Here is a 22,293-nt window from a genome sequence, read left to right as displayed (position 1 = left end):
ATAGAGACCCCATAGAAGCCCCATAGAGACCCATAGAGACATGTAGAACCCCATATGAACCCAGAGCCCCACAGAACCCCATAGAGACCCCATAGAGCCCCATAGATACCCCATAGAAACCCCATAGAACCCCATATGAACCCAGAGCCCAACAGAATTCCATAGACCCCCATAGACCCCCATAAACCCCCAAAATGACCCCACAGAACCCCAAAGAGACCCATAAAGCCCCATAGAACCCCATAGAGACCCCATAGAGCCCCATAGACCCCCATAGAGCCCCATAGACCCCATAGAACCCCATAGTGACCCATAGAGCCCCATAGATCCACATAGAGACCCATAGAGACCCCATAGAACCCCATAGTGACCCATAGAGCCCCATAGATCCCCATAGAGACCCATAGAGACCCCATAGAACCCCATAGGCACCGCATAGACCCCCATAGAGTCCCATAGAACCCCTTAGTGACCCCATAGAGCCCCATAGAGACCTCATCCCAACCTATAGAGACCCCATAGACCCCATAGAAGCCCCATAGAGCCTCATAGAGACCCCATAGAAGCCCCACAGAGCCCCATAGAGACCCCATAGAACCCCATAGTGACCCCATAGACCCCCATAGAACCTCATAGAGCCCCATAGAACCCCATAGACCCCCATAGACCCCCATAGAGACCCCATAGAGACCCCATAGAGACCCATAAAGACCCCATAGACCCCCACAGACCCCATAGACCCCCATAGTGACCCCATAGAACCCCATAGAGCCCCATAGAGACCCATAGAACCCCATAGAGCCCCATAAAAACCCATAGAAACCCACATGAACCCAGAGCCCCATAGAACCCCATAGCGACCCCATAAAGCCCCATAGAACCCCATAGAGCCCCATAGTGACCCCACAGAACCCCATAGAGCCCCCATAGAGCCCCATCAAACCCCATAGAGACCCATAGAGACCCAATAAAGCCCCATAGAGACCCCATAGAGCCCCATAGAACCCCTTAGAGCCCCCATAGAGCCCCATAGAGACCCCATAGAACCCCATAGTGACCCATAGAGCCCCATAGATCCCCATAGAGACCCATAGAGACCCATAGAGACCCCATAGAACCCCATAGGCACCGCATAGACCCCCATAGAGTCCCATAGAACCCCTTAGTGACCCCATAGAGCCCCATAGAGACCTCATCCCAACCCATAGAGACCCCATAGACCCCATAGGGACCCCACAGACCCCCATAGTAACCCCATAGAACCCCATAGAGCCCCATAGATCCCCATAGAACCCCATAGAGCCCCATATAACCCCTTAGTGACCCCATAGAGCCCCATAGAGACCTTAAACCACCCCATATAGACCCCATAGAACCCCATAGAGCCCCATAGAACCCCATAGAGACCCCATAGAACCCCCATAGAGACCCATAGAGACACGTAGAACCCCATATGAACCCAGAGCCCCACAGAACCCCATAGAGACCCCATAGAGCCCCATAGATACCACATAGAAACCCCATAGAACCCCATATGAACCCAGAGCCCAACAGAATTCCATAGACCCCCATAGACCCCCATAAACCCCCAAAATGACCCCACAGAACCCCAAAGAGACCCATAAAGCCCCATAGAACCCCATAGAGACCCCATAGAGCCCCATAGACCCCATAGAACCCCATAGTGACCCACTGATCCTCACTGAGACCCCATAGAGACCCCATAAAGCCCCACTGAACCCCACAGAGCCCCATAGAACCCCATAGAACCCCAAAGAGCCCCATAGAACCCCATAGAGCCCCATAGACACCCCATAGAACCCCATAGGCACCCCATAGACCCCCACAGACCTCATAGAACCTCATAGAGACCTCATAGAACCCCAGAGAGCCCCATAGAACCCCATAGAACCCCATAGAGACCCCACAGAACCCCAAAGAGACCCATAAAGCCCCATAGAACCCCATAGAGACCTCATAGACCCCCATAGAGCCCCATAGAGCCCCATAGAACCCCATAGAATCCCATTCACTCACCCTTGGAAGCAATGGGCGGCCGTCAGCACCCACTGTGGGGCCACCAAGGAAACCCCACAGATGTGGGTCCCGTCCCTAAGCAGGCTGCCCTGCCACGGCCATTGACCAGCCATGGCGTCCTCACCCCCCACGTTACGGGTCAGCCCCACAGCCATGGGGCGGCCGCACACTGGGGGGGACAAACAGTGGGGTTAGGGGGGGATATGGGGTCTCTATGGGGTTCTATGGGGCTCTATGGGGCTCTATGGGACTCTATGGGACTCTATGGGGTACTATGGGGCTCTATGGGGCTCTATGGGACTCTATGGGACTCTATGGGGTACTATGGGGCTCTATGGGACTCTATGGGGTACTATGGGGCTCTATGGGACTCTATGGGGCTCTATGGGGTCTCTATGGGATCATTGGGGGCTCTATGGGGTCTCTATGGGGTCTCTGTGGGTCTCTATGGGGTCTCTATGGGGTTCTATGGGATCTCTGAGGCCCTATGGGGTCTCTATGGGGTTCTATGGGTCTCTATGGGGCTCTATGGGGCTCTATGGGGTCTCTATGGGGCTCTATGGGGTTCTATGGCCATTGACCAGCCATGGCGTCCTCACCCCCCACGTTACGGGTCAGCCCCACAGCCATGGGGCGGCCGCACACTGGGGTAGAAAGAGTGGGGTTAGGGGGGGATATGGGGTCTCTATGGGGTTCTATGGGGTTCTATGGGGCTCTATGGGGCTCTATGGGACTCTATGGGACTCTATGGGGTACTATGGGGCTCTATCGGACTCTATGGGACTCTATGGGGTACTATGGGGCTCTATGGGACTCTATGGGACTCTATGGGGTACTATGGGGCTCTATGGGACTCTATGGGGCTCTATGGGGTCTCTATGGGATCATTGGGGGCTCTATGGGGTCTCTATGGGGTCTCTGTGGGTCTCTATGGGGTCTCTATGGGGTTCTATGGGATCTATGAGGCCCTATGGGGTCTCTATGGGGTTCTATGGGTCTCTATGGGGCTCTATGGGGCTCTATGGGGTCTCTATGGGGCTCTATGGGGTTCTATGGCCATTGACCAGCCATGGCGTCCTCACCCCCCACGTTACAGGTCAGCCCCACAGCCATGGGGCGACCGCACACTGGGGGGGACAAACAGTGGGGTTAGGGGGGGATATGGGGTCTCTATGGGGTTCTATGGGTGTCTATGGGGCTCTATGGGGTTCTATGGGTGTCTATGGGGCTCTATGGGGTTCTATGGCCATTGACCAGCCATGGCGTCCTCACCCCCCACGTTACGGGTCAGCCCCACAGCCATGGGGCGGCCGCACACTGGGGGGGACAAACAGTGGGGTTAGGGGGGGATATGGGGTCTCTATGGGGTTCTATGGGGTTCTATGGGGCTCTATGGGGTTCTATGGGACTCTATGGGGTACTATGGGGCTCTATGGGACTCTATGGGACTCTATGGGACTCTATGGGGTACTATGGGGCTCTATGGGGCTCTATAGGGCTCTATGGGACTCTATGGGGTACTATGGGGCTCTATGGGACTCTATGGGACTCTATGGGGTACTATGGGGCTCTATGGGACTCTATGGGGCTCTATGGGGCTCTATGGGACTCTATGGGGTACTACGGGGCTCTATGGGGTCTCTATGGGATCATTGGGGGCTCTATGGGGTCTCAATGGGGTCTCTGTGGGTCTCAATGGGGTCTCTATGGGGTTCTATGGGATCTATGAGGCCCTATGGGGTCTCTATGGGGCTCTATGGGTCTCTATGGGGTCTCTATGGGTCTCTATGGGGTCTCTATGGGGCTCTATGGGGCTCTATGGGGTTCTATGGCCATTGACCAGCCATGGCGTCCTCACCCCCCACGTTACGGGTCAGCCCCACAGCCATGGGGCGGCCGCACACTGGGGGGGACAAACAGTGGGGTTAGGGGGGGATATGGGGTCTATGGGGCCCTATGGGGTCTCTATGGGGTTCTATGGGGTCTATGGGGCCCTATGGGGTCTCTATGGGGTTCTATGGGATCTATGGGGCCCTATGGGGTCTCTATGGGATCAATGGGGGCTCTATGGGGTCTCTATGGGGATCAATGGGGTTCTATGGGATCAATGGGGTCTCTATGGGGCCCTATGGGTGTCTATGGGGCCCTATGGGACTCTATGGGGCTCTATGGGATACTATGGGGCTCTATGGGACTCTATGGGACTCTATGGGTGTCTATGGGGCTCTATGGGACTCTATGGGGCTCTATGGGGCTCAATGGGGCTCTATGGGTCTCCATGGGATCAATGGGGTCTCTATGGGGTCTCAATGGGGCTCTATGGGGTCTCTATGGGATCATTGGGGGCTCTATGGGGTCACTATGGGGTCTCTGTGGGTCTCTATGGGGTCTCTATGGGGTTCTATGGGATCTATGGGGCCCTATGGGGTCTCTATGGTGTTCTAAGGGGATCTATGGGTCTCTATGGGACACTATGGGGTTCTATAGGGCTCTATGGGGTCTCTATGGGGTCTCTATGGGTCTCTATGGGGCTCTATGGCCATTGACCAGCCATGGCGTCCTCACCCCCCACGTTACGGGTCAGCCCCACAGCCATGGGGCGGCCGCACACTGGGGGGGACAAACAGTGGGGTTAGGGGGGGATATGGGGTCTATGGGGTTCTATGGGGTTCTATGGGGTCTCTATGGGGTTCTATGGGATCTATGGGGCCCTATGGGGTCTCTATGGAGCTCTATGGGGTACTATGGGTGTCTATGGGTGTCTATGGGGCTCTATGGGGCTCTATGGGGTTCTATGGGGCTCTATGGGGCTCTATGGGGCTCTATGGGGTCTCTATGGGGCACTATAGGGCTCTATGGGGTCTCTATGGGTCTCTAAGGGGGTCTATGGGGTTCTATGGGGCTTTATAGGGTTCAATGGGGTACCTATGGGACTCTATGGGGTCTCTATGGGGCTGTATGGGGTTCTATGGGGCTCTATGGGGCTCTATGGGGTCTCTATGGGGCTCTATGGGGTCTCAATGAGGCTCTATGGGGTTGTTTCAGGTCTCTATGGGGTCTCTATGGGGTCTCTATGAGGCTCTATGGGGTTGTTTCAGGTCTCTATGGGGTCTCTATGGGGTCTCTATGGGGCGCTATGGGGCTCTATGGGGCTCTATGGGTCTCTATGGGGTCTCTATGGGGTCTCTATGGGGTTCTATGGGATCATTGGGGTCTCTATGGGGTCTCTATGGGGTCTCTATGGGGTTCTATGGGATCATTGGGGTCTCTATGGGGTCTCTATGGGGCTCTATGGGGTTCTATGGGGCTCTATGGGTCTGTATGGGGTTCTATGGGGTCTCTATGGGTCTCTATGGGGCTCTTTAGGGTCACTATGGGGCTCCATGGGGTCACTATGGGATCAATGGGGGCTCTATGGGGCTCTATGGGGTCTCTATGGGGCTCTATGGGATCTATGGGGTTCTATGGGGCTCTATGGGTGTCTATGGGTGTCTATGGGTCTCTATGGGGTACTATGGGGCTCTATGGGGTCTCTATGGGGCTCTATGGGGCACTACAGGGCTCTATGGAGTCTGTATGGGGCTCCATGGGGCTTTATAGGGTTCTATGGGATCTCTATGAGGTTCTATAGGGTTCTATGGGGGCACTATGGGGCTTGATGGGGCTCTATGGGGTCTCTACGGGGCTCTATGGGTCTCTATGGGTCTCTATGGGGTCTCTATGGTGTTCTATGGGGCTTTATAGGGTTCTATGGGGCTATATGGTGTTCTATGGGGTTCTATGGGGCTCTATGGGGTTCTATGGCCATTGACCAGCCATGGCGTCCTCACCCCCCACGTTACGGGTCAGCCCCACAGCCATGGGGCGGCCGCACACTGGGGGGGACAAACAGTGGGGTTAGGGAGGGATATGGGGTCTCTATGGGGTTCTATGGGATCTATGGGGCTCTATGGGACTCTATGGGACTCTGTGGGGTACTATGGGGCTCTATGGGACTCTATGGGGCTCTATGGGGCTCTATGGGACTCTATGGGACTCTATGGGGCTCTATAGGGCTCTATGGGACTCTATGGGGTACTATGGGGCTCTATGGGACTCTATGGGACTCTATGGGGTACTATGGGGCTCTATGGGACTCTATGGGGCTCTTTGGGGCTCTATGGGACTCTATGGGGTACTACGGGGCTCTATGGAGTCTCTATGGGATCATTGGGGGCTCTATGGGGTCTCAATGGGGTCTCTGTGGGTCTCTATGGGGTCTCTATGGGGTTCTATGGGATCTATGAGGCCCTATGGGGTCTCTATGGGTCTCTATGGGGCTCTATGGGGTCTCTATGGGGTTCTATGGGTCTCTATGGGGCTCTATGGGGCTCTATGGGGTTCTATGGCCATTGACCAGCCATGGCGTCCTCACCCCCCACGTTACGGGTCAGCCCCACAGCCATGGGGCGGCCGCACACTGGGGGGGACAAACAGTGGGGTTAGGGGGGGATATGGGGTCTCTATGGGGTTCTGTGGGGCTCTATGGGTGTCTATGGGATCTATGGGGCCGTATGGGGTCTCTATGGGGTCTCTATGGGGTTCTATGGGATCTATGGGGCCCTATGGGGTCTCTATGGGGCTCTATGGGGTAGTATGGGATCTATGGGGGCTCTATGGGGCTCTATGGGTCTCTATGGGTCTCTATGGGTCTCTATGGGATCAATGGGGGCTCTATGGGGTCTCTATGGGGATCAATGGGGTTCTATGGGATCAATGGGGTCTCTATGGGGCCCTATGGGTGTCTATGGGGCCCTATGGGACTCTATGGGGCTCTATGGGGTACTATGGGGCTCTATGGGACTCTATGGGGCTCTATGGGGTACTATGGGGCTCTATGGGACTCTATGGGGCTCTATGGGGTACTATGGGGCTCTATGGGACTCTATGGGGCTCTATGGGGCTCTATGGGCTCTATGGGGCTCTATGGGACTCTATGGGGTACTATGGGGCTCTATGGGACTCTATGGGGCTCTATGGGGTTCTATGGGATCAATGGGGTCTCTATGGGTCTCTATGGGGTTCTATGGGATCTATGGGGCTCTATGGCTCTATGGGTCTCTATGGGTCTCTATGGGGTCTCTATGGGGTTCTATGGGAGCTCTATGGGGTCTCTATGGGGTCTCTATGGGATCTATGGGGTTCTATGGGGCTCTATGGGTGTCTATGGGTGTCTATGGGTCTCTATGGGGTACTATGGGGCTCTATGGGGTCTCTATGGGGCTCTATGGGGTTCTATGGCCATTGACCAGCCATGGCGTCCTCACCCCCCACGTTACGGGTCAGCCCCACAGCCATGGGGCGACCGCACACTGGGGGGGACAAACAGTGGGGTTAGGGGGGGATATGGGGTCTCTACGGGGCCCTATAGGGTTCTATGGGGTCTCTATGGGGTTCTATGGGATCTATGGGGCCCTATGGGGTCTCTATGGCGCTCTATGGGGTACTATGGGTGTCTATGGGTGTCTATGGGGCTCTATGGGGATCTATGGGGCTCTATGGGGCCCTATGGGTCTCTATGGGTGTCTATGGGTCTCTATGGGTCTCTATGGGGTACTGTGGGGCTCTATGGGGTCTCTATGGGTCTCTATGGGGTCTCTATGGGGTCTCTGTGGGTCTCTATGGGGTCTCTGTGGGGTTCTATGGGATCTATGAGGCCCTATGGGGTCTCTATGGGGTTCTATGGGTCTCTATGGGTCTCTATGGGGCTCTATGGGGTCTCTATGGTGTTCTATGGGGCTCTATGGGGTTCTATGGGTCTCTATGGGGTTCTATGGGGCTCTATGGGGTCTCTATGGGGTCTCTATGGGGTTGTTTCAGGTCTCTATGGGGTCTCTATGGGGCTCTATGGGACACTATGGGGTTCTATAGGGCTCTATGGGATTCTATGGTGCTCTATGGGGCTCTATGGGGTTCTATGGGGTCTCTATGGGGCTCTATGGGGTTCTATGGGGCTCTATGGGGTTTCTAGGGGGCTCTATGGGGTTCTATGGGTGTCTATGGGGCTCTATGGGGCTCTATGGGGTTCTATGGGGCTCTATGGGGTTCTATGGCCATTGACCAGCCATGGCGTCCTCACCCCCCACGTTACGGGTCAGCCCCACAGCCATGGGGCGGCCGCACACTGGGGGGGACAAACAGTGGGGTTAGGGGGGGGATATGGGGTCTCTATGGGGTTCTATTGGTGTCTATGGGGCTCTATGGGGCTCTATGGGGTCTCTATGGGGTCTCTATGGGGTCTCTATGGGGCACTATGGGGCTCTATGGGGCTCTATGTGTCTGTATGGGGTTCTATGGGGTCTCTATGGGCCTCTATGGGGCTCTTTAGGGTCACTATGGGGCTCCATGGGGTCACTATGGGATCAATGGGGGCTCTATGGGGCTCTATGGGGTCTCTATGGGTCTCTATGGGATCTATGGGGTTCTATGGGGCTCTATGGGTGTCTATGGGTGTCTATGGGTCTCTATGGGGTACTATGGGGCTCTATGGGGTCTCTATGGGGCTCTATGGGGCACTACAGGGCTCTATGGAGTCTGTATGGGGCTCCATGGGGCTTTATAGGGTTCTATGGGATCTCTATGAGGTTCTATAGGGTTCTATGGGGGCACTATGGGGCTTGATGGGGCTCTATGGGGTCTCTACGGGGCTCTATGGGTCTCTATGGGTCTCTATGGGGTCTCTATGGTGTTCTATGGGGCTTTATAGGGTTCTATGGGGCTATATGGTGTTCTATGGGGTTCTATGGGGCTCTATGGGGTTCTATGGCCATTGACCAGCCATGGCGTCCTCACCCCCCACGTTACGGGTCAGCCCCACAGCCATGGGGCGGCCGCACACTGGGGGGGACAAACAGTGGGGTTAGGGAGGGATATGGGGTCTCTATGGGGTTCTATGGGATCTATGGGGCTCTATGGGACTCTATGGGACTCTGTGGGGTACTATGGGGCTCTATGGGACTCTATGGGGCTCTATGGGGCTCTATGGGACTCTATGGGACTCTATGGGGCTCTATAGGGCTCTATGGGACTCTATGGGGTACTATGGGGCTCTATGGGACTCTATGGGACTCTATGGGGTACTATGGGGCTCTATGGGACTCTATGGGGCTCTTTGGGGCTCTATGGGACTCTATGGGGTACTACGGGGCTCTATGGAGTCTCTATGGGATCATTGGGGGCTCTATGGGGTCTCAATGGGGTCTCTGTGGGTCTCTATGGGGTCTCTATGGGGTTCTATGGGATCTATGAGGCCCTATGGGGTCTCTATGGGTCTCTATGGGGCTCTATGGGGTCTCTATGGGGTTCTATGGGTCTCTATGGGTCTCTATGGGGCTCTATGGGGTTCTATGGCCATTGACCAGCCATGGCGTCCTCACCCCCCACGTTACGGGTCAGCCCCACAGCCATGGGGCGGCCGCACACTGGGGGGGACAAACAGTGGGGTTAGGGGGGGATATGGGGTCTCTATGGGGTTCTGTGGGGCTCTATGGGTGTCTATGGGATCTATGGGGCCGTATGGGGTCTCTATGGGGTCTCTATGGGGTTCTATGGGATCTATGGGGCCCTATGGGGTCTCTATGGGGCTCTATGGGGTAGTATGGGATCTATGGGGGCTCTATGGGGCTCTATGGGTCTCTATGGGTCTCTATGGGTCTCTATGGGATCAATGGGGGCTCTATGGGGTCTCTATGGGGATCAATGGGGTTCTATGGGATCAATGGGGTCTCTATGGGGCCCTATGGGTGTCTATGGGGCCCTATGGGACTCTATGGGGCTCTATGGGGTACTATGGGGCTCTATGGGACTCTATGGGGCTCTATGGGGTACTATGGGGCTCTATGGGACTCTATGGGGCTCTATGGGGTACTATGGGGCTCTATGGGACTCTATGGGGCTCTATGGGGCTCTATGGGCTCTATGGGGCTCTATGGGACTCTATGGGGTACTATGGGGCTCTATGGGACTCTATGGGGCTCTATGGGGTTCTATGGGATCAATGGGGTCTCTATGGGTCTCTATGGGGTTCTATGGGATCTATGGGGCTCTATGGCTCTATGGGTCTCTATGGGTCTCTATGGGGTCTCTATGGGGTTCTATGGGAGCTCTATGGGGTCTCTATGGGGTCTCTATGGGATCTATGGGGTTCTATGGGGCTCTATGGGTGTCTATGGGTGTCTATGGGTCTCTATGGGGTACTATGGGGCTCTATGGGGTCTCTATGGGGCTCTATGGGGTTCTATGGCCATTGACCAGCCATGGCGTCCTCACCCCCCACGTTACGGGTCAGCCCCACAGCCATGGGGCGACCGCACACTGGGGGGGACAAACAGTGGGGTTAGGGGGGGATATGGGGTCTCTACGGGGCCCTATAGGGTTCTATGGGGTCTCTATGGGGTTCTATGGGATCTATGGGGCCCTATGGGGTCTCTATGGCGCTCTATGGGGTACTATGGGTGTCTATGGGTGTCTATGGGGCTCTATGGGGATCTATGGGGCTCTATGGGGCCCTATGGGTCTCTATGGGTGTCTATGGGTCTCTATGGGTCTCTATGGGGTACTGTGGGGCTCTATGGGGTCTCTATGGGTCTCTATGGGGTCTCTATGGGGTCTCTGTGGGTCTCTATGGGGTCTCTGTGGGGTTCTATGGGATCTATGAGGCCCTATGGGGTCTCTATGGGGTTCTATGGGTCTCTATGGGTCTCTATGGGGCTCTATGGGGTCTCTATGGTGTTCTATGGGGCTCTATGGGGTTCTATGGGTCTCTATGGGGTTCTATGGGGCTCTATGGGGTCTCTATGGGGTCTCTATGGGGTTGTTTCAGGTCTCTATGGGGTCTCTATGGGGCTCTATGGGACACTATGGGGTTCTATAGGGCTCTATGGGATTCTATGGTGCTCTATGGGGCTCTATGGGGTTCTATGGGGTCTCTATGGGGCTCTATGGGGTTCTATGGGGCTCTATGGGGTTTCTAGGGGGCTCTATGGGGTTCTATGGGTGTCTATGGGGCTCTATGGGGCTCTATGGGGTTCTATGGGGCTCTATGGGGTTCTATGGCCATTGACCAGCCATGGCGTCCTCACCCCCCACGTTACGGGTCAGCCCCACAGCCATGGGGCGGCCGCACACTGGGGGGGACAAACAGTGGGGTTAGGGGGGGGATATGGGGTCTCTATGGGGTTCTATTGGTGTCTATGGGGCTCTATGGGGCTCTATGGGGTCTCTATGGGGTCTCTATGGGGTCTCTATGGGGCACTATGGGGCTCTATGGGGCTCTATGTGTCTGTATGGGGTTCTATGGGGTCTCTATGGGCCTCTATGGGGCTCTTTAGGGTCACTATGGGGCTCCATGGGGTCACTATGGGATCAATGGGGGCTCTATGGGGCTCTATGGGGTCTCTATGGGTCTCTATGGGGCTCTATGGGGTCTCTATGGGGTCTCTATGGGGTGTCTATGGGTCTCTATGGGTCTCTATGGTGTTCTAAGGGGATCTATGGGTCTCTATGGGACACTATGGGGTTCTATGGGGTCTCTATGGGGCTCTATGGGGTCTCTATGGGGTCTCTATGGGGCTCTATGGGGTTCTATGGCCATTGACCAGCCATGGCGTCCTCACCCCCCACGTTACGGGTCAGCCCCACAGCCATGGGGCGGCCGCACACTGGGGGGGACAAACAGTGGGGTTAGGGGGGGATATGGGGTCTCTATGGGGTTCTATGGGGTTCTATGGGGCTCTATGGGGCTCTATGGGGCCCTATGGGTCTCTATGGGGCTCTATGGGGCTCTATGGGTGTCTATGGGTGTCTATGGGTCTCTATGGGGTCTCTATGGGTCTCTATGGGGTTCTATGGCCATTGACCTGCCATGGCGTCCTCACCCCCCACGTTACGGGTCAGCCCCACAGCCATGGGGCGGCCGCACACTGGGGGGGACAAACAGTGGGGTTAGGGGGGGATATGGGGTCTCTATGGGGTTCTATGGGGCTCTATGGGACTCTATGGGGCTCTATGGGGCTCTATGGGTCTCTATGGGATCAATGGGGGCTCTATGGGGTCTCTATGGGGCGCTATGGGGTTCTATGGGGTCTCTATGGGGTTCTATGGGGCTCTATGGGTCTCTATGGGGCACTATAGGGCTCTATGGGGCACTACAGGGCTCTATGGAGTCTGTATGGGGCTCCATGGGGCTTTATAGGGTTCTATGGGATCTCTATGAGGTTCTATAGGGCTCTATGGGGTCTCTACGGGGCTCTATGGGTCTCTATGGGTCTCTATGGGTCTCTATGGGGTCTCTATGGTGTTCTATGGGGCTTTATAGGGTTCTATGGGGCTATATGGTGTCCTATGGGGCTCTATGGGGTCTCTATGGGGCTCTATGGGGTTCTATGGCCATTGACCAGCCATGGCGTCCTCACCCCCCACGTTACGGGTCAGCCCCACAGCCATGGGGCGGCCGCACACTGGGGGGGACAAACAGTGGGGTTAGGGGGGGATATGGGGTCTATGGGGCCCTATAGGGTTCTATGGGGTTCTATGGGGTTCTATGGGATCTATGGGGCCCTATGGGGTCTCTATGGGGCTCTATGGGTGTCTATGGGGCTCTATGGGGTTCTATGGGGCTCTATGGGTCTGTATGGGGTTCTATGGGGTCTCTATGGGTCTCTATGGGGCTCTTTAGGGTCACTATGGGGCTCCATGGGGTCACTATGGGATCAGTGGGGGCTCTATGGGGCTCTATGGGGTCTCTATGGGGCTCTATGGGATCTATGGGGTTCTATGGGGCTCTATGGGTGTCTATGGGTGTCTATGGGTCTCTATGGGGTACTATGGGGCTCTATGGGGTCTCTATGGGGCTCTATGGGGCACTACAGGGCTCTATGGAGTCTGTATGGGGCTCCATGGGGCTTTATAGGGTTCTATGGGATCTCTATGAGGTTCTATAGGGTTCTATGGGGGCACTATGGGGCTTGATGGGGCTCTATGGGGTCTCTCCGGGGCTCTATGGGTCTCTATAGGTCTCTATGGGTCTCTATGGGGTCTCTATGGTGTTCTATGGGGCTTTATAGGGTTCTATGGGGCTATATGGTGTTCTATGGGGTTCTATGGGGCTCTATGGGGCTCTATGGGACTCTATGGGACTCTGTGGGGTACTATGGGGCTCTATGGGACTCTATGGGGTACTATGGGGCTCTATGGGGTACTATGGGGCTCTATGGGACTCTATGGGGCTCTATGGGGTCTCTATGGGATCATTGGGGGCTCTATGGGGTCTCTATGGGGTCTCTGTGGGTCTCTATGGGGTCTCTATGGGGTTCTATGGGACCTATGAGGCCCTATGGGGTCTCTATGGGGCTCTATGGGGCTCTATGGGGTCTCTATGGGGTTCTATGGGATCAATGGGGTCTCTATGGGGTCTCTATGGGGCTCTATGGGGTCTCTATGGGGTTCTATGGGGTTCTATGGGGCTCTATGGGGTCTCTATGGGGTCTCTATGGGGCTCTATGGGGTTCTATGGCCATTGACCAGCCATGGCGTCCTCACCCCCCACGTTACGGGTCAGCCCCACAGCCATGGGGCGGCCGCACACTGGGGGGGACAAACAGTGGGGTTAGGGGGGGATATGGGGTCTCTATGGGGTTCTATGGGGTCTCTATGGGGTTCTATGGGATCTATGGGGTTCTATGGGGCTCTATGGGGTACTATGGGGCTCTATGGGACTCTATGGGGTTCTATGGGGCTCTATGGGTGTCTATGGGTGTCTATGGGTGTCTATGGGGTACTATGGGGCTCTATGGGGTCTCTATGGGGCTCTATGGGGCACTACAGGGCTCTATGGGGTCTGTATGGGGCTCCATGGGGCTTTATAGGGTTCTATGGGATCTCTATGAGGTTCTATAGGGTTCTATGGGGGCACTATGGGGCTTGATGGGGCTCTATGGGGTCTCTCCGGGGCTCTATGGGTCTCTATGGGTCTCTATGGGTCTCTATGGGGTCTCTATGGTGTTCTATGGGGCTTTATAGGGTTCTATGGGGCTATATGGTGTTCTATGGGGCTCTATGGGGTTCTATGGGGCTGTATGGGGTTCTATGGCCATTGACCAGCCATGGCGTCCTCACCCCCCACGTTACGGGTCAGCCCCACAGCCATGGGGCGGCCGCACACTGGGAGGGACAAACAGTGGGGTTAGGGGGGGATATGGGGTCTATGGGGCCCTATGGGGTCTCTATGGGGTTCTATGGGATCTATGGGGCCCTATGGGGTCTCAATGGGGCTCTATGGGTCTCTATGGGGCTCTATGGGTCTCTATGGGATCAATGGGGTCTCTATGGGGTCTCTATGGGGTCTCAATGGGGCTCTATGGGGTTCTATGGGATCAATGGGGTCTCTATGGGTCTCTATGGGGTTCTATGGGATCTATGGGGCTCTATGGGGTCTCTATGGGGCTCTATGGGGCTCTATGGGGTCTCTATGGGATCATTGGGGGCTCTATGGGGTCTCTATGGGGTCTCTATGGGTCTCTATGGGATCTCTATGGGGTTCTATGGGTCTCTATGGGGCTCTATGGGGCTCTATGGGGTTCTATGGGGCTCTATGGGGTCTCTATGGGGTCTCTATGGGGCTCTATGGGGTTCTATGGCCATTGACCAGCCATGGCGTCCTCACCCCCCACGTTACGGGTCAGCCCCACAGCCATGGGGCGGCCGCACACTGGGGGGGACAAACAGTGGGGTTAGGGGGGGATATGGGGTCTCTATGGGGTTCTATGGGGTTCTATGGGGCTCTATGGGGCTCTATGGGGCCCTATGGGTCTCTATGGGGCTCTATGGGGCTCTATGGGTGTCTATGGGTGTCTATGGGTCTCTATGGGGTCTCTATGGGGCTCTATGGGGTTCTATGGGGTCTCTATGGGGCTCTATGGGGTCTCTATGGGGCTCTATGGGTCTCTATGGGATCATTGGGGGCTCTATGGGGTCTCTATGGGGTCTCTGTGGGTCTCTATGGGGTCTCTATGGGGTTCTATGGGATCTATGAGGCCCTATGGGGTCTCTATGGGGCTCTATGGGGTTCTATGGGGTCTCTATGGGGCTCTATGGGGTCTCTATGGGGCTCTATGGGTCTCTATGGGATCATTGGGGGCTCTATGGGGTCTCTATGGGGTCTCTATGGGTCTCTATGGGGTCTCTATGGGGTCTCTATGGGGCTCTATGGGGTTCTGTGGCCATTGACCAGCCATGGCGTCCTCACCCCCCACGTTACGGGTCAGCCCCACAGCCATGGGGCGGCCGCACACTGGGGGGGACAAACAGTGGGGTTAGGGGGGGATATGGGGTCTATGGGGCGCTATGGGGTTCTATGGGGTCTCTATGGGGTTCTATGGGATCTATGGGGCCCTATGGGGTCTCTATGGAGCTCTATGGGGTACTATGGGTGTCTATGGGTGTCTATGGGGCTCTATGGGGCGCTATGGGGTTCTATGGGGCTCTATGGGACTCTATGGGACTCTATGGGACTCTATGGGGTACTATAGGGCTCTATGGGGTCTCTATGGGTCTCTAGGGGGTTCTATGGGGCTCTATGGGGCTCTATGGGGCTCTATGGGGCTCTATGGGTCTCTATGGGATCAATGGGGTCTCTATGGGGTCTCTATGGGGTCTCAATGGGGCTCTATGGGGTTCTATGGGATCAATGGGGTCTCTATGGGGTCTCTACGGGGTTCTATGGGATCAATGGGGTCTCTATGGGGTCTCTATGGGGCTCTATGGGGTCTCTATGGGGTTCTATGGGGTTCTATGGGGCTCTATGGGGCTCTATGGGGTCTCTATGGGGCTCTATGGGGTTCTATGGCCATTGACCAGCCATGGCGTCCTCACCCCCCACGTTACGGGTCAGCCCCACAGCCATGGGGCGGCCGCACACTGGGGGGGACAAACAGTGGGGTTAGGGGGGGATATGGGGTCTATGGGGTTCTATGGGGTTCTATGGGGTTCTATGGGATCTATGGGGCCCTATGGGGTCCCTATGGGGCTCTATGGGGTAGTATGGGATCTATGGGGCTCTATGGGTCTCTATGGGATCAATGGGGGCTCTATGGGGTCTCTATGGGGATCAATGGGGTTCTATGGGATCAATGGGGTCTCTATGGGGCCGTATGGGTGTCTATGGGGCCCTATGGGACTCTATGGGGCTCTATGGGGTACTATGGGGCTCTATGGGACTCTATGGGGCTCTATGGGTGTCTATGGGGCTCTATGGGACTCTATGGGGCTCTATGGGGTACTATGGGGCTCTATGGGGTAGTATGGGATCTATGGGGCTCTATGGGGCTCTATGGGTCTCTATGGGGTACTATGGGGCTCTATGGGTCTCTATGGGGCTCTATGGGTCTCTATGGGATCAATGGGGGCTCTATGGGGTCTCTATGGGGATCAATGGGGTTCTATGGGATCAATGGGGTCTCTATGGGGCCCTATGGGTACTATGGGGCTCTATGGGACTCTATGGGACTCTATGGGGTACTATGGGGCTCTATGGGACTCTATGGGGCTCTATGGGGCCCTATGGATCTCTATGGGGCTGTATGGGGCTGTATGGGGCTCTACGGGGCTCTATGGGGTCTCTATGGGATCATTGGGGGCTCTATGGGGTCTCTATGGGGTCTCTGTGGGTCTCTATGGGGTCTCTATGGGGTTCTATGGGATCTATGAGGCCCTATGGGGTCTCTATGGGGTTCTATGGGTCTCTATGGGGCTCTATGGGGTCTCTATGGGGCTCTATGGGGTTCTATGGCCATTGACCAGCCATGGCGTCCTCACCCCCCACGTTACAGGTCAGCCCCACAGCCATGGGGCGGCCGCACACTGGGGGGGACAAGCAGTGGGGTTAGGGGGGGATATGGGGTCTATGGGGTTCTATGGGTGTCTATGGGGCTCTATGGGGTTCTATGGGATCTATGGGGCCCTATGGGGTCTCTATTGCGCTCTATGGGGTACTATGGGTGTCTATGGGTGTCTATGGGGCTCTATGGGGATCTATGGGGCTCTATGGGGCCCTATGGGGTCTCTATGGGTGTCTATGGGTCTCTATGGGGTACTGTGGGGCTCTATGGGGTCTCTATGGGTCTCTATGGGGTTCTATGGGGCTCTATGGGGCTCTATGGGGTTCTATGGGACTCTATGGGGTCTCTATGGGACTCTATGGGGTACTATGGGGTCTCTATGGGGTCACTATGGGTCTCTATGGGGTCTCTATGGGTCTCTGTGGGGTACTATGGGGCTCTATGGGTCTCTATGGGGTTCTATGGGTCTCTATGGGTCTCTATGGGGTTCTATGGGTCTCTATAGGGCTCTATGGGGTCTCTATGGGGTTCTATGGGTCTCTATGGGTCTCTATGGGGTTCTATGGGTCTCTATGGGTCTCTATGGGTCTCTATGGGTCTCTCAAGGGTCACTATGGGGCTCTATGGTGCCTATGGGGCTCTATGGGGCTCTATGGGTGTCTATGGGGTTCTATAGGGCTCTATGGGTCTCTATGGGTCTCTATGGGGTTCTATGGGGTTCTATGGGTCTCTATAGGTCTCTATTGGGTCTCTATTGGTTTCTATGGGGTCACTATGGGTCTCTATGGGGTTCTATGGGGCTCTATGGGTCTCTATGGGGTTCTATGGGTCTCTATGGGGTTCTATGGGGTTCTATGGGTCTCTATGGGTCTCTATGGGGTTCTATGGGTCTCTATGGGTCTCTATGGGGTTCTATGGGTCTCTATGGGGTTCTATGTGGTTCTATGGGTCTCTATGGGACTCTGTGGGGTACTATGGGGCTCTATGGGTCTCTATGGGGTTCTGTGGGGTCTCTATGGGTCTCTGTGGGGTACTATGGGGCTCTATGGGTCTCTATGGGTCTCTATGGGGCTCTATGGGGCTCTATGGGGTTCTATGGGGTTCTATGGGGGTCTCTATGGGGTCTCTATGGGGTCTCTATGGGGCTCTATGGGGCTCTATGGGGCTCTATGGGTCTCTATGGGTCTCTATGGGGTTCTATGGGTCTCTATGGGGTTCTATGGGTCGCTATGGGTCTCTATGGGTCTCTATGGGGTTCTATGGGTCTCTATGGGTCTCTATGGGGTCTCTATGGGGTTCTATGGGGCTCTATGGGTCTCTATGGGTCTCTATGGGTCTCTATGGGGCTCTATGGGTCTCTATGGGTCTCTATGGGTCTCTATGGGGCTCTATGGGGCTCTATGGGTCTCACCCGGTTGTGCCCTGGTCAGCTCCGACGCCTTCACTGTTGGGGGAAGGAAAAGTGTGGGGTCAGAGCGGGACCCACAACCCCATAGAGCCCATAGACCCCATAGATCCCCCATAGCCCCCATAGACCCCATAGATCCCCATAGACCCCATAGATCCCCATCGATCCCATAGACCCCATAGATCCCCCATAGATCCCCCATAGAGCCCATAGAACCCCATAGACACCCCATAGATCCCCATAGATCCCATAGATCCCCATAGATCCCATAGATCTCCCATAGACCCCATAGACCCCATAGATCCCATAGACCCCCATAGACCCCATAGATCCCCATAGATCCCATAGATCTCCCATAGACCCCATAGACCCCATAGATCCCATAGACCCCATAGACCCCATAGATCCCCCATAGACCCCATAGATCCCCATAGACCCCATAGACCCCCATAGACCCCATAGATCCCCCATAGACCCCATAGATCCCCATAGACCCCATAGATCCCCCATAGACCCCATAGATCCCCATAGACCCCATAGATCCCCCATAGACCCCATAGTTCTCCCATAGACTCCCATAGACCCCATAGATCCCCCACAGACCTCAGCTCTGCCCCACACTTATGGGGCAGCCCCACACTTATGGGCCCCCCCCATCTCAGCTCAGCCCCACACTCATGGGGCAGCCCCACATCTTAACTGTGCCCCACACTTATGGGGCAGCCCCACACTTATGGGTCCCCCCCAGTCCTCAGACCCACACTTATGGGGCAGCCCCACACTTATGGGTCCCCCCCAGTCCTCAGACCCACACTTATGGGGCAGCCCCACACTTCAGCTATGCCCCACATCTCAGCTCAGCCCCACACTTATGGGGCAGCCCCACACCTCAGCTCTGCCCCACGTCTCAGCTCTGCCCCACACTTATGGGGCAGCCCCACACTTATACCCCCCCCAACCTCAGCTCTGCCCCACATCTAAGCTCTGCCCCACACTTATGGGGCAGCCCCACACCTTAACTCTGCCCCACACTTATGGGGCAGCCCCCCATCTCAGCTCAGCCCCACACTTATGGGGCTGCCCCACACTTATGGGTCCCCCCCAACTCAGCTTAGCCCCACACTTATGGGGCAGCCCCACACTTATAGGTCCCCCCCCAGTCCTCAGCCCCACACTTATGGGGCAGCCCCACACCTTAACTCAGCCCCACACTTATGGGGCAGACCTACACTTATACCCCCCCCAAACTCAGCTCTGCCCCACATCTCAGCTCAGCCCCACACTTATGGGGCAGCCCCACACTTATACCCCCCCCCCAACCTCAGCTCTGCCCCACATCTCAGCTCTGCCCCACACTTATGGGGCAGCCCCACACTTATACCCCCCCCCCAACCTCAGCTCAGCCCCACACTTATGGGGCAGCCCCACACCTCAGCAATGCCCCACATCTCAGCTCTGCCCCACACTTATGGGGCAGCCCCACACTTATACCCCCCCCCCAACCTCAGCTCTGCCCCACATCTCAGCTCTGCCCCACACTTATGGGGCAGCCCCACACTTATACCCCCCCCCCAACCTCAGCTCAGCCCCACACTTATGGGGCAGCCCCACACCTCAGCAATGCCCCACATCTCAGCTCTGCCCCACACTTATGGGGCAGCCCCACACCTCAGCTGTGCCCCACATCTCAGCTCAGCCCCACACTTATGGGGCAGCCCCACACTTATACCCCCCCCCCCAACCTCAGCTCTGCCCCACATCTCAGCTCAGCCCCACACTTATGGGGCAGCCCCACACTTATGGGTCCCCCCCAGTCCTCAGCCCCACACTTATGGGGCAGCCCCACACCTTAACTCAGCCCCACACTTATGGGGCAGCACCACACCTTAACTCAGCCCCACACTTATGGGGCAGCCCCACACTTATGGGTCCCCCCCAACTCAGCTCTGCCCCACACTTATGGGGCAGCCCCACCTGTCCGTGCTCCGTTCTCCCATCCGTCCCCGTCGCAGTGGGGCAGAGCGGCCGCTATGGGGCAGAGGAAGAGGAGGCTGAATGCGATGTGTGGGGCGGCCATGGGCTCCATAGGATTCTATGGGGCGGGATGTGTGGGGCGGAGGCAACACTCACCCAACGGGTTCCCCCACCGCCCCCGCATTATGGGGCGCTATAAGGACACGGCCGCCCCATAGCGACGCCCTATAGAGCCGCCCCATAGCGCCGCCCCATAGGGTTGCCCCATAGGGACAGGGCCGCCCCATAGCGACGCCCTATAGAGCCGCCCCATAGGGTTACCCCATACGGCAGCCCCATAGCGCCGCCCTATAGAGCCGCCCCATAGAACCGCCCCATAGGGACAGGGCCGCCCCATAGGGCTGCCCCATAGGGTTGCCCCATAGGGACAGGGCCGCCCCATAGGGTTGCCCCATAGGGACACGGCCGCCCCATAGCGCCGCCCTATAGGGCCGCCCCATAGAGCAGCCCCATATGACAGCCCCATAGGGCTGCCCCATAACTCCGCCCCATAGGGACAGGTCCGCCCCATAGCGCCGCCCCATAGGGTTGCCCCACAGGGACAGGGCCGCCCCATAGCGACGCCCTATAGAGCCGCCCCATAGCGCCGCCCTATAGGGCTGCCCCATAGGGACAGGTCCGCCCCATAGCGCCGCCCCATAGGGTTGCCCCATAGGGACAGGGCCGCCCCATAGCGACGCCCTATAGAGCCGCCCCATAGAGCAACCCCATACGGCAGCCCCATAGCGCCGCCCTATAGAGCCGCCCCATAGAACCGCCCCATAGGTACAGGGCCGCCCCATAGGGCTGCCCCATAGGGTTGCCCCATAGGGACACGGCCGCCCCATAGCGACGCCCTATAGAGCCGCCCCATAGCTCTGCCCCATAGAACCGCCCCATAGGGACAGGGCCGCCCCATAGGGTTGCCCCATAGCGCCGCCCTATAGGGCCGCCCCATAGAGCAGCCCCATATGACAGCCCCATAGGGCTGCCCCATAACTCCGCCCCATAGGGACAGGTCCGCCCCATAGCGACGCCCTATAGGGCCGCCCTATAGAGCTGCCCCATAGAGCCGCCCCATAGAGCAGCCCCATAGAGCAACCCCATATGACAACCCCATAGGGCCGCCCCATAGCTTTGCCCCATAGAACCGCCCCATAGAGCAGCCCCATAGAGCAGCCCTATAGGGTTGCCCCATAACTCCGCCCCATAGGGACAGGTCCGCCCCATAGCGCCGCCCTATAGGGCTGCCCCATAACTCCGCCCCATAGAGCCGCCCCATAGGGACACGGCCGCCCCATAGGGCCGCCCCATAGCTCCGCCCCATAGCTGTGCCCTATAGGGCCGCCCCATAGCTCCGTCCCATAGCTGTGCCCTATAGGGCCGCCCCATAGCTCCGCCCCATAGCTGTGCCCTATAGGGCCGCCCCATAGCTCCGCCCCATAGCTGTGCCCCATAACTCCGCCCCATAGCTGTGCCCTATAGGGCCGCCCCATAGCTCCGCCCCATAGCTGTGCCCCATAACTCCGCCCCATAGCTGTGCCCCATAGCTCCGCCCCATAGCTCCGCCCCATAGCTGTGCCCCATAGCTCCGCCCCATAGCTGTGCCCTATAGGGCCGCCCTATGGCTGCAGGGGAAGGTGGGGGGAACCCGAATTTATGGGGTTGACGCCCCAACGCGACCCACAATTATGGGACGGCGGGTCCAGACACGAACTTGTGGGGCGGGACCCATAAGTGTGGGGTGGGACCCACATATGGCCCCATAGGGCCCCATAGAGACCCCACAGTGCCCCATAGGGACACCAAAGACCCATAAGGATCCCATAGACCCCATATGGCCCCATAGACCCTATAGGACCCCATAGGGACCCCATAAAGACCCCATAGGGACCCCATAAGGACCCATAGGGACCCCATATGGCCCCACAGACCCCATAAGGCCCCATAGACCCATAAGGA

At 56.9% G+C, this 22,293-nt stretch overlaps 1 protein-coding gene across 1 annotated transcript in view; it reads right to left on the bottom strand.

The window, feature by feature from the left end:
- LOC146757974 (serine protease 27-like) overlaps positions 1-20,848 on the bottom strand; it is a 31,327-nt gene extending 10,479 nt beyond the window's left edge. The window contains exons 1-3 of the mRNA XM_085518623.1: positions 20,293-20,848; positions 18,322-18,354; positions 2,038-2,206 (exon numbers count right to left, since the gene is read on the bottom strand). Coding sequence (XP_085374749.1) covers positions 2,038-2,206; positions 18,322-18,354; positions 20,293-20,404 — 314 coding nt within the window. The 5' untranslated portion in view covers positions 20,405-20,848. The remainder of the gene's footprint in view (positions 1-2,037; positions 2,207-18,321; positions 18,355-20,292) is intronic.
- Positions 20,849-22,293: the final 1,445 nt, after the last annotated feature.

This window comes from Coturnix japonica, chromosome 17, assembly GCF_054131305.1.
Source record: "Coturnix japonica strain WE chromosome 17, WE-NBRP24, whole genome shotgun sequence".
Taxonomy (NCBI): Eukaryota; Metazoa; Chordata; class Aves; order Galliformes; family Phasianidae; genus Coturnix; species Coturnix japonica.
This window is presented reverse-complemented; position numbering and strand designations above follow the sequence as displayed.